The 13,498-nt window shown below is 39.2% G+C and overlaps 1 protein-coding gene across 2 annotated transcripts in view; it reads right to left on the bottom strand.

Annotated features, from left to right (window-relative positions):
- ALDH1A1 (aldehyde dehydrogenase 1 family member A1) overlaps positions 1-13,498 on the bottom strand; it is a 52,569-nt gene that overhangs the window by 25,690 nt on the left and 13,381 nt on the right. For both annotated transcript variants that reach the window (XM_081320303.1, XM_081320302.1), the window contains 2 exons: positions 6,197-6,301; positions 912-1,052 (listed from right to left, as the gene is read on the bottom strand). In XM_081320303.1, coding sequence (XP_081176429.1) covers positions 912-1,052; positions 6,197-6,301 — 246 coding nt within the window. The remainder of the gene's footprint in view (positions 1-911; positions 1,053-6,196; positions 6,302-13,498) is intronic.

Below are 13,498 nucleotides of genomic sequence, written 5' to 3'. Positions count from 1 at the left end.
TATATATATATATATATATACAACCCACAAATATTCAACAATAGCACAAAAGAGGGCCCCTCTATTAAATATTGTTTGAAATCGCTATATCATTCAGAAAATGTTATTTCATGGCTCTTTCCGAATGAAGATATTTATTTTATATTCGTACATTTGGTTTTGTGGGCCGAGCAAAGAATGGAAAAGAAATTGTTAAACCCATTAGGATGGGTTCTACAATCATTTTCATTTCTTCATCTGAAATACACCCACATTTTTTTGAAATTAGTCAATGAATTCATTCAATTTCTCCATTTTTTTTCTCCTTGTTTGAGAGATGATAATCTCTGCACCAAACTTATATTTGATGTTTTTTTTTTTAAAAAAAAGATCAAGGCTTTGAACACGTAACTGAAGATTGTACTTTTCATTCTCAGATCCTGGGGTGAACAGTGTCAAATCAGATGGGCTTGTGCAGGAAAGCAGCCAAACAAGCCCAACGTTCTTGTACTTTAAACATTCTTCTAAAATTGTGGTTGACCTAAAGGCAACTTGAAGAAATTTTGAGACTCTCCTCAGTACAACTCGGTTTTCAAATTAATACTGGGAGCATTACCTGCTGACATCTTCCCTTCATTATTTTTCTTCAGTGGCATTGATGAAATGTTACCTTAATCACACTAGGGGACTTTTCTGTCTTGCTTAAGATAGACAAGGGAGATGCTAATCTGTCTTATATAACTGACTGAACACAATAGGCCAGTTTTTTCTAACAAAGAAACAATGTGGGGTTCTCTAATGAACTATGACTTTGGGTTGGTTAAACCTTCTTAAAACAAAAACATATCATTTCACTGGAGCACTCAAAGGCATTGAAAGAGTCTCATCTTTAAAAAGACAGGTTTCCTTCAGAGCCAGCATATTAGACTTACAGCTAAGAGAAGACGGTCTCTTTCAATTAAATCCGCCAGTCTGTTCAAGAGCCTTCCTCTTTCTGAAGCATCTGCTGTCCTCCAGGAGGATCCAAGCTCAAATGCTTTCCTTGCTGCTTTAACAGCTTTGTCAATGTCTTCCTGTGGGGGAAAAAAAAAACCCTACACATGTCACATCAATACTTTTCAGATTGTGGTTATTAGTGGTTATTTTCTAGAGTAACAATTCTGCAAATGCCCACATCAGCACAATTCCAAGTATTTTCCTTTCTTAATGCTATCATTAGTACACATTAAAAAGGTAAAGGTTCCCCCGCACATGCGTGCTAGTCGTTTCCGACTCTAGGGGCCGGTGCTCATCTCCATTTCAAAGCCGAAGAGCCAGCGCTTGTCCGAGGACGTCTCCGTGGTCATGTGGCCAGCATGACTAGACGCCAAAGGCGCACGGAACGCTGTTACCTTCCCACCGTAGTGGTCCCTATTTTTCTACTTGCATTTTTACGTGCTTTCGAACTGCTAGGTTGGCAGAAGCTGGGACGAGTAACAGGCACTCACTCTGTTACGCGGCACTCAGGATTCGAACCACCAAACTGCCGACCTTCTGATCGACAAGCTCAGCGTCCTAACCCACTGAGCCACCGCGTCCCTTAACATCCTTAACATCCCTTAACATCCTCTTTTTCTCCAGAAAATATAAGGGTGACATTTTCTTCCCCTTCCATTCAATCATGTCCAATTCTTGGAGACTGCATGTACAAGTCATTGAAGTTTTCTTGGCAAGGTTTTTCAGAAGTGGTTTGACATTGCCTCCTTCCTAAGACTCAGAGAAAGTGACTGGCCAAAGGCTACCCAGCTGACTTATATGCCAAAGTAAAACTAGAATTCACAATGTCCTGGTTTTTTGCCCAATGTTTTAATCGCTACACTAAACTGGCTTTCAAGAGTAACAGAGCCACTAACCATTTTTAAAAAACGCACAAGTGTAGCTCACTGAATAATACTGGAAAATTGTGTTTCTGCTGAAATCTATGGAAGGGAAAACATTCTTTTGTTTCAGCAAACTTCTTAGCAAGTCCACAGCATGCTGTGAATTTGCCTGTTCATGAATTAATAGAAAATTAAAATTAAACCTATTTAGTGAAAGAACGATTATTAAGCTCCATGGTGCTAAATAACAGAAGTCCACACAAGCGAAAATAAACAAATTACTATACTTTTATTAAGTTTTTAATTAGACTTATCAACAATCACATTATGACAGTTTAAACTATTCATAAATCAGCAGGACAGGTATGGGATTGACATCTAAATGTCTATGGAGATTCTCAATCATCCAGGTCATAGTTGTCTGAAAAGTGTTTTTTCAAACAGGCAACTGGACTTCTTTGCTTTTTCCCGAAGAACCTTCTTGGATGTTATGTGAAACATTTTTCAAAGGGGAAAAAAATCCCAAGATAGTCAAGTTGCCTTTTGGAAAAAACACCTTTGGGATTGACATCTAAGGCTTAATAGGACTTTAGACTTTAAATGACCATTTAAAAATATAATCATGTTCAAGTCTTTCCTAGCGATTGTAGCTTGAATGAACAAAATGAGCAGAAGGATTTATTTCACAATCCCATGCCTTATAACGTGATTTTCTGAGCAAGGAAAAATTGCTCTCTGAAATGATCCATCCTTCGCTGTGTCAATTGTAAGCACAGATCAAAGTCCTAACATTTATTGGTTCATGTACTAAATGCAAGAATCTGGAGTTTACATTTATTTGTATGATTTGTAGATTTGTCCACTTCAGAAAATGATTTAGGTATTAGCAATTGTTGACACTATATGGCTTAGGACGTGGTTATCTGATAAGACTGCTTCTCTCCAATGGTTTCTACTTATTGGGTAGGTTCTGGCAGTGGATGCAGGAGAAGAGCAGGCAGAGCTGGGGGAGGTGGAGTTAAACACATCATCAGGTTAGATTCATTGCATTCCCAAAAGCACTCCAAGTCCAACCCCTCCTGAATTCCATTCACCCTTACCTGGCACCAATTTGGTGTTGAACTTTAATCAGCCAGATTCATGAGTCATAGGCTTGAATAAATCTTGCAGGACCAAAGTAGTGTGCCTTCTCTTTCGTGACCCCCACATTCCTGCAAGAGCATTCCCCCTTTTGAAAAGCTTTAGTCTCAAGCCTTGGGTTAATGTATTATTGTATTTGGGAGGGGGCATTTTGTTTGTTTTGTATATCATTTGTATATCATTTTAGTTTGTGCTCTCTCTGTGTTTTTATGTTTTGTCTGGTTGTTATTTTCTACACTACCCAGAGTCCATCAGAGTTGGGCGGCTATAACAAATTTGAATAAATTAATACAGATATTTGAAGGAAAAAAAACCACTTAACAGAAAATTAACCTGAATGGTCGCTTTCTCAAATTGTTAAAACGTTTTATAAAAGAACAAAAATATCTAAATTATTGTAACAAACTGCTGCCGGCGTCAACTCCCCTCCGCCCTGTGCGTTCCCACAGAGAGGGCCTCCTCAGGGTGCCTCCGGTCAGAGAATGCCGGCTGGTGGCCCCCAGGGGGAGGGCCTTCTCTGTGGGCGCCCCGGCCTTATGGAATCAACTGCCGGTTGAGCTCCGGATGGCACCGGATCTTCGCTCCTTCCGGCGCGGGTTAAAGACCCATTTATTCGAACAAGCTGGCCTGGCCTGATGGGGGAATGTTAGGGTTTTAATGTTTTTATATTGTGATTGTTTTAACTTGGGCAACAATTTAATCCTTTTTAACTTTTGTACTTCTATTTATATGCCCTGTTCACCGCCCTGAATCCTTCGGGAGAAGGGCGGTATAGAAATTCAATTAAATAAATAAATAAATAAATAAATAAACTGGAGGCAGATGAAATAGCAACTGATTTGATTTGTAATACTTTTTTCATTTATTTAAGGAGACGATAAAATTAATGGCATTATTAACCATGTCTTTGCCCTCTTTAAAAAGTACTCCTGGATATGGGCGTCTGATTCAGTTAACATTACAAGGGGAGATCAGTCAGTACTAAGCAAATGTGCAGTTTTAAAAATACTTCTAACAGGAATCTTTGGACTGAATGCAAAGAGCATACTTTCTAAATGACTTTCACTATTCTAAAAATTAACATAAGGCTTCATCAGTCACAGAGTTTTTTCTCTGTATGGTTCAGGACAGACAGGAGCCCCATTGCTGCAACTTCAATGCTTTTTTGCAATCAAACCAGGACTTTTCACTTACAGTAGTGGCCAAAATTGTGGAAACCTTTTGGGAAAAGTGTACAGTAGAAATGCCACCTTGGGTTAAGTTTCCACAAAATTTTCTTCTAATTTCTTTATAACCATAGCCTTGTTCACTTAATAATACTATTTTACATTGCTTTCTGGGCAACCGGTCAATTCTTGGCACCATCACTTTAATTTTATTACATTTTACAAGCTCACTAAATGAAAGAACACAAAAAAACCCAACCAGCTTGATAGCGATCACATAACACACTCATGCTCATTGGCTACAATCAGATGAAGGAAAGCTACCTGATATCAATGTAAGCAAGTTGTGCTTCCTTTTTCTATAACATTTCATAGAGTACAGTACAGATAATTGAACAAACTATGTTGTATTACATTCTTGATTAAGTTATCTTTCCATTGATATATAATGTTATGCTATTACTCCAAAAAAAGTGATGTAAAAGTAGCCATCAAACCTCAAATGTACACTTTTCCCAAAAGGTTTCCACAATTTTGGCCACTACTATTAGATGCATACCAATCTGATTTTCCAATTTTGATTGAGTATCTTCCTATATTATCAGGGAGTCCTTCTTTCATCCAACCTTAAGGATTAGAAACAAGGTTAAAACCAAAGATAAGATAAACATACTTTCTCTGTTATTTTGGGATTGTCCTGGGCACTAAACATCCCTTATCAAATGAAGAAAATGTCTGTTTCCAGTTACCTATCCAATCCATCTAGCAATAGCAAGGAAACAACTTTTGTGTTTGCTGCTCTTTACAATTACAGCATGTGAGCACTTGAGAAAGGCTACCGTATATGGGCTACAAAAATTTGGATCATCACTAAAGGGCAGCAAACATAACTACTCAGAAAACTCTTTTGCTGCCTTCTCATGGTCTTTCAGATTTCTGCAGCCCAGACCTGGTGGTCCTCAGTCTTCAGATATAGTGGAAAGTATAGGAAACAAGAGGCATAACAATGGCCTTACCCTTTCTTGGCTGGGTTTTCTTTACTTATCAAGTTTAGCAGTCCTGTCTCTTAAGAATAGGAGATTGGGGGGGAGGGGGGGAGTTAATGAGCCTTGGTAGAGCAGTGGGCTAATGCCTCCTTAAGTAACACCAGCTGCCTGCAATTAGTGCAGGTTCGCATCCCACCAGGCTCAAGGTTGACTCAGCCTTCCATCCTTCCGAGGTAAGTAAAATGAGGACCCAGATTGTTGGGGGCAATTAAGCTGACTTTGTAATAATGCCGCTTGGGGTGTGTGTGAAAGCCCTGGTAAGCAGGCATATACATAGAATGAAGGCTACTGCTAAGCTTGTAAGCCTCCCTGAGTCTTCGGAGAAGGGCGGGATATAAATGGAATTAAAATAAAAATAAAAAAAATAAAAAAATGTCTTGAATGAGAAGGGAGCAATGGCTTGTTAGCCATCTATTAACAATAATTAATATTAATTTATTTAATTGATAAAACCATCAAATCAGAAATGATTCTAAGGCAGCAAACAATAGATCTGAGTTTTTCAAACCCGACAACTTCAACTCCCATCCTGGTTGGGGAATTCTGGAAGTTGAAATCCCCACATCTTAAGGTTGCCAAGTTTAACATTTACTGTAGATTGAAACATCATGAAAAATGTAACGCCACATGTAGAGATGCACAGAAATAGAAAATCCCAGCAACCACTCAAGCAGGATGACAAATCAGCTTGGTCCACAACCTGCTTGAAAAGCCAAGTCAAGCATTGGTTTGACTAGGAAATCATTTTGCTTCCAACAGAATTATGGAAGGGTTTGGAACTGCTGAAAGCTTATTTATGACTGAGAAATCCTTCCAAGTATTAACCATCTCTCTCTCTCTCTCTACATGTGTCTTTGCTATATTTAGCTCAGAAACTTGAGGAAATGAATTATGAGTTAACTTAAATATGGAAGTGCACACAAATAGATGCTCCAGTTTTAGTCTTGACTGTTGGTCAGGCTAGCCAGAAAGGAAATCCATGACACATCAAAGATCAGAAGTATACCTTATCTCCTTCTTCCACATCACAAATTTTCTCTCCTGTTGCAGGATTATGGACAGGAAATTTTTTGCCACTGGCTGAATTGTGCCATTCATTGTTTATAAATATCTGTAAGAAAATACAACACAAAAGTTGACACTGATGTTATTAAATGGCATATCGCATTTGTCTAATCTCTCTCTCTCTCTCTCTCTCTCTCTCTCTCTCTCTCTCTCTCTCTCTCTCACACACACACACACACACACACACACACACACACACACACACACACACAAACGCAGACACACACACACACACCCCTTGCAAAAAGTATGCTGTTTTGAAATAAAATGATGCTGAACAATCACGCTCTTCTGGAATGTCATAATTGCTTCCACAGGAAGATGGGCAGCATATAAATATAATAAAGAAGGGATGAGGGAAGGAAGGAAGGAAGGGAGGGAGGGAGGGGTGAAGGAAAGATAACGCTGTCAATAGAAGAGACGAGGCAGCTTTGGCACCAATATAACATGGAGGGCAGGAGAGAGAGATTAATTTCAGCTTTTAAAAATTGCTCCCGCTTACATAGCTTTCACTCAAAATGGTAATTGCAAGCCAATCTACAATCATAAGTGTGTTTGTCTTTTGCATGTGTTGGAAAGATGGGAGGGAGGGAAGAGTCCTTTAGTCAAAGCTTAATGCTTGGCTAAACTGTCCTTAAGACTGATTGGGACTGATGAGGGTTTTTGTTTGGAACCAAGAGATGGAATTTAAAAAATAATAATTTCCTTGCTCTTCATTTTTCAACAGCTCACTGACCACTAAAGATCACTAAAATGACCAGTGTTTGCTTTCCAATCTTTCCTCTCTATAAATCTTATTTTATTCAAGCCTCTCAAATATTCCATAAATCAGGTTTTCTCTGCATGGCAAGACATTCACAATCTACTTCCAGGATGTGTAGATAGATAACTAGATATGTATGTTTTTAATGAATCCCTATACTGCCTCCATCACAAAAGTAATTTGTGGTGGCTTACATAATAATAGTGTTAAAAATAACATTATAGTCATAAAATAAATTGCAATCTCACGGTGTGCACATGGCATGCCATGTTGTTTTTGGCTCCTACCTGTAGTATTTATAAGTTATAGGCGGTAACGTAGGTAGATTAAAAAATAAACCAGTGCTTTCCTAACCTGTTTTTTTTGTTGCTGTTGAAACCTTTGATGTCCTTCTACCACCAAAATACTCTTTTCTAGGGCTAGATTAGCTATTCCTAGTGAGGGTGGATGGAGTGGAGATACAGGTGAACCACAACATAAAAAACAGTTCAGCTCAGTTTTTATTGGAACTCGCTAAATCTGTTGTCATTTACCATTTCTTATGATTTATTTATACTGAAATGTAAGAAATGGAATCGCTGGTAGTAATTCTAATTTTATTATGATCAGTATTGGAAAGACCTCAATGTAAGGGGGAAATATATTCTCTCCAGTTAATTTCTAGTATCTTTGTAGAACATAGAATTCTCTATCTCCCCTCCCCCCCGCTCTCACATCTACCCACCTACCCACCTACCCACTTACCTATGTATTAGATATTAATCCTGCCTTCAAGGTTTCAAACATACATAATATTCTTCCTCCTCCTATTTTCCCACAACAACCCTGTCAGGTGGATTGGGGTGAGACAGAAGGAGTGGCCCCCAGCTGGCTTACATGCCTAAGGCAGGTACTCATACAACTCAACATGCACAGGCTACACAACAAGGCTCTCCCTTTGTTCTTCCCTGCAGTGCAATATTACATCACCACGTGGACAGTCAGAGATGATGATTCATTTTATGTATAAGGGATGGACGAGATAAGATCATCTGATCCAGTCCCAATTCATCATTTCAGCCTATTGGCTTAGGCCTTTTTTAAAAAAAAATAAATAAATTTTTAATATTTTTTTTACAAAGATTTTTTTTATAAACTAAAAACAATACCAATTTAAAGAAAAAAGAAAGTAAACCAAAGTAAAAGTGATTATTAAACAGAAAAGAAATAAAAAGTGACTTCTGATCTTCTTTATAGCAGTTATAAATGGGTATATAATTTGTCCTCTCTTTCCAAGGTTAAGCTTAATTTTCAGATGTCTATGGAGATTCTCAGTCATCCAGGTCATAGTTATCCCAAAGGTGCTTTTTCACGAGGCAATTGGGTGTTCTTGAAAGAAAGTCTTGTGAAAAAGCACCTTTGGCTTAATTTTTAGACTACAAATAAATCATGAAATTGGCCTCTCACTTACCCACACCACGAACCCATCTCTTAAGAACAATAATGGTAATAATGGTGTTACTTTAATCTTATACAGACTATGATTTGAACAACTGGGAAATCGTACTGATTTCTTAAAAGTTAGATACGTAATAACAAAGGCACTGAGTTTTAAATCAAATTTTAACCTTGGGCAAGCAATGGAAACAAATTTGGTTTCAAAATCTCTTTTATGCATAAAGTTGGTATAAGTTAACCAGTTAAGGAATCTAATGGGGAACCTAGTAACTTGGTCCAGAGGCAGATATTGAATGAATGAATGAAGCCAAGACTGATCGACTCACAATAAAAACTAAATCAAGCATGAATAACACGCAGAATGTTAGCACACACACACACAAACACACAGAAAGAAGTTCTTGGCAGCACGCTTAGCTCCTAAAGACAGAGAGTAAGGTAAATATTATTATAAAAGTGCTGTGTCTGTGAAATGACAGTATATCAAATTCATGTACATTTGTGAAAGAGAAAATGATGAGGCATGCCTTTTTTGGAAATTCTCATAGCATGGATTTATCAGCACCTGTAGCCCATTGGCTCAGAGACTTACATGAGGTACTTTTCATTATTTTCTCATGTCATTATTTTCAGTCACAACTTGGTTATAGCAGAACCAATATGGATTGGAGAACCAAATCTTTTATTTAAGTTTACAGGGAAGCAGCATGATGGGAAACAGAGAACCCTAAATTTATTTATTGAAAAATCTGTACTCAGTGTGCCCCTAACCACAAGGAACAAGAAAGGAGGAACACTTGTGGCACAGTCAGGAATCTGATTCTGTCTCAGTTGGGTTATAGAGAGTCAGGATGGTAGAAAAGAACATTGTGACACTTTAGCTTCCAATGATGGATTCAATATATTCTATATTGAATTACTCAAGTTTTCAGTTAGCTTGATCTGGACTACAGTATTTACATTTCATGGGCAAAAATAGCTTTTATCTAGAAACCAGCCAGAAACCCCTGAAATTCTTCAAGCACAAATTAGTAAGTGTTCTCTGCAAGATTCAGTTATCAACATCACCTCTGCATTCTGGATTATCTTTCATTTTAGGAGACTCTCCAAGGGATTCTCATTTAGAAGGCTTTGGAAATGGTTATGGAAGATAGGAGTCAAAATCTTCCTTTCTCAAGAGAGATCAGAGCTGGAACCACAACCCAAGTTAGTGAAGAGCCCATCTGAATGTATTGTGCTCTAAGCTGTCAGGAATAATATCACCTGGAATAGTCCAAGAAGGGAAAATTCCACCATTTTCTTTTGGCCAAGGTATTAACCAAAGCAACTGAGGCAATATCATTTCAACATAGTGAAGGTAAGGTTGAAATGGATCTAGATATCATCCATTAACTTTGGGGCTCTATTTGGTGTATCATCATAAACCATATTTCATTCAGAAAAGGAAAACTAGACAAATAATTTAAAAGAACCCTGAGATCTAGAGAGATCTATCACTTTTTGAGCCCTACATTACATGGCACAATCGAAGAAAGAATCCCCCAGACATCAATAAGGAGCTTTAATGCAAGAACTGGAAGGAAACTAGAATTTTGGAAACTGTAGTAGAAATTTCTAGGTTTCGTTTATTATCAATTTATTATTATTCATTGAAGCAAAAGCTTCTTTAAATGTTTTTAATCTCTTCTTCCTGGGCTTTTTCAGCTTGGATTGAATTTCTGTTTATGAGATAAACTTTTAACAAATTTCACCAGTGACAGATCAGGAATCTGGTTGTCAGCTGAAAATAGGGAAGGCCCTAGGACAGGGGTAGGCAACCTTGGCTCTTTTATGACTCATGGACTTCAACTCCCAGAATTCCCAGCTGGCTCAGGAATTCTGAGAGTTGAAGTCCACGAGTCATAAAAGAGCCAAGGTTGCCTACCCCTGCCCTAGGAGAAGACCTAATTCCTCCAGAAATGACTGAACATAATTTGAGCTTCTGGGCCCTGACCCTGGCCTTGTCCTTTACTAATATTGACACCTATGGGCAAGTACTCAAGGATTGGGAGCACACAATTATTGTTGCAAAAAAAAAAAAAAGGAAAAAGGATGCTGCTCAACCACTGAGGAGGATCAACCTCCTCAATACAATCAACAAAGTTTGTGCAGTCTCCTGCTATGGAAACTCCAGAACTGGCTAGAACAAGGAGACATACTTGTAGAAGATCAAGCCAAATTTAGAGAAGAATGAGCTACCATAGACCAGTACTTAGTGCTCCAACGTCTCATTGAAAAATATGCCTCTTGCACCACTATCTGCTTTTACGTTGCTTTCATAGACTTCAAAGCAACTTTTGATTCCATATCACAAGCCAAACTCTGGGAAAAGCTAGAGGCCTCCTTGATTGACTTCATCTAATAGGTATGTTTCATGAAGGGACATCACTCGAAGCAGATGTCATCTCCCAGAGCCATCTCCCCCAGTGCCATTGGAACTGAGAAAGGTTTAAAGTAAGGCTGCATATTGGTCCCATTCCTATTCAGGATCTCTATCAATTCCATGGTGGACCATCTCCTTAATACATACTTTCACTCCCCCAAATTAGCTGGAAGACACATCTCTGTTTATGCAGTGCATCGATACTCTCAAGAACATCTACTGGTCTTAAAAGCATTAGCACAATATTGCAAGGAAGACCAGCTAGAACGCAACTATCAGTAAGCATAGCATTTGCCAAAAGGAACCACACTTAATGGATAGATGGCCACAAGATTGATCAGCTCACCTCTTTCAGATATCTAGGAGTTATCCTACACTCTGCCAATACTAGGAACCCCCACCCTCTGGGAACTATGTCACTGAAAATGCACAGAAGAGCTCAGCTGCCATCCTTAAATTCCTCAAGTTAAGAGGTGGCCACTATATTCTGGCAGCACTCCAATTATCTGAAGCCAAACCATTAGCACAAGTTCTCTATGTTCTCAGCTGAGCCCCTTCTCCAATTAGAACTTGTTTAGTCTGATTTCCTAAGATTGGACCTTCAAGACCCAAAATATATCTCTAATGCCACCCTGAAGCAGGCCTTGTGAATGTAGAGGCCGGAATATGGATGACCATACTCAAATACTGGTTCAGACTATCCTTTTCCTCCTTGGCCTTGTCCCACTAACTCTGTGTGATGATTTCCAGGCCACATGGAAAAAGACAGTGACAACTAAAATCTCATACTTGGGCTTCTCTCTAGGTTTTCTATTCAGGATGAGATATAATCAGGCCAAAGCAAACAAAACCAACTGGACCTAACCAGGTCCCCATCCTTTATTGCCAATAAACCCAATAGATATTCTACTCTTCTACGGCATACTTAATCTATCTTGAAATACATAACCACCTTTATTTACTCTGGCAAAATGTCGCGCCGTCCCCTCAGTTGTCCTTGAAGATTAGTAAAAGAAGGTCTACTCAAAGAGATAATGACCCCGTGTCTCTGGATACATCAAAACTACAGAATGTGTATACTACAGATACATTCATACTAGCCTCACCTCACCATTACTCAGGGCTTTTTTTCTCATAGAACGCTCAGAACGGAGTTTCGGCACCTTTTTTGGATGGAACCTTGTAGGGTAGGCAAGGCGGGTTGTATGACATGTGTGAGTTCCTGCACCTTTTTCTTTTACAAAAAAAGCACTGTCATTACTGCATAATTACCCAGAATGCACAGGACAATTGTATAAGTCTCTGCTATTCTCAAATACCAACGCTGCCAAAACATACAGTGTTGCCAAGTTCTGTGCAGCTGCATTTAAAATTTGTCAAAAGATGAGCTGTGCCACAAAAGTGTTTTAATGAGCACCTAAACTGTTACTATAGAGTACTCTGTATTATAAGATTTAGTTTGCCATGTTTCCCTATGTCATCTATTGCTCTTACCCTTTCTTTTAGACATTTTTAAAGATTTTTTTTAAAAGAATTGTTTTAGTTTTTAGCTTTTAAAGACTTTCTAAAACTTTTTTTAGTTTTTAGGTTTTTTTAGCTTTTTATATGCAATTTTATTTTGTTGTATTTTTATGCCTTTAAATTTTTATTCTCCAGCCTCCTTATTCTACTCTTTGACTGTAATAAAGATTTGATTTGACTACTGGGAAATTTTGCTCCCATCTGCTAGTTGTTTATATCAGGGGTCCCCAACCTGTGGGCCGCCACCCACTACTGGGCCGCCTGAAAGGATGGCCAATGCACACGTGTGTACGTGTGCACTCACCCCTCACACACTCACGTTAGCGGCAAGCATCCTGCTGGCGCTAGCGCTGCCTTGCCCCCAAGTGTCCCACCGGTGCTAGCACTGCCCCACCCCTGAGCGGGGCAGTACATGAAACCACGCCTCCTTCGGTCCACAGAAAAAATGCACTCCACAGAACCAGTCCCGGGTGCTCAAAAGGTTGGGGACCTCTGGTTTATATGTAACATTCCTTACTTCAGGCTTTTACACCAGCTCCACTGAGCTAATGTAGCTACATTCTCCTGTAGTAAGCATACAAAACATTTCCTAGAACCATCTAAAAGACCCTACCTCAAGTTCAGATGTTATCTCTGATAAGCAATAGTTCATTATTGTTAGCTCCAATGCACATCCAAACACAATATCCACATTTTTGCATTATGGTCATGAAGTATACTGGAACATACAGTATTAGCTGATACAGAACATTTCTCCATCTAGCTCATTATTATCTGCACTGACTTATTTGGCTCTTTAGAGTTGTACATATTGCTTTTCCAACTCTAAGCAAAGATGCTGGGATTATTCAAAATGAGAAACGTTATGCAGAGGGCTTCCGGTGGCTCCGCAGCGACGGAGACAGCCTTCCCGGGCTGCCCGCGGCTCAGCTGAGTTTTTTTTCGCCCGAAACAGCGCCGATCAGCTGTTCGGGCGAATTTGAAGCCCCCTCCTCGGGAGAAGAGGAGGGGGTGAGGCCCCAGGTAGGGGTTGAGTTCTCCGGGGCCGCCTGAGCTTGCAGCTTGGGCGGCCGAAGGATTGAACTCCCCCGTAGCCTGGG

The sequence above is a fragment of the Vipera berus genome, assembly GCF_964194415.1.
Source record: "Vipera berus genome assembly, chromosome: 2".
In the NCBI taxonomy this organism is placed as follows: Eukaryota; Metazoa; Chordata; class Lepidosauria; order Squamata; family Viperidae; genus Vipera; species Vipera berus.
This window is presented reverse-complemented; position numbering and strand designations above follow the sequence as displayed.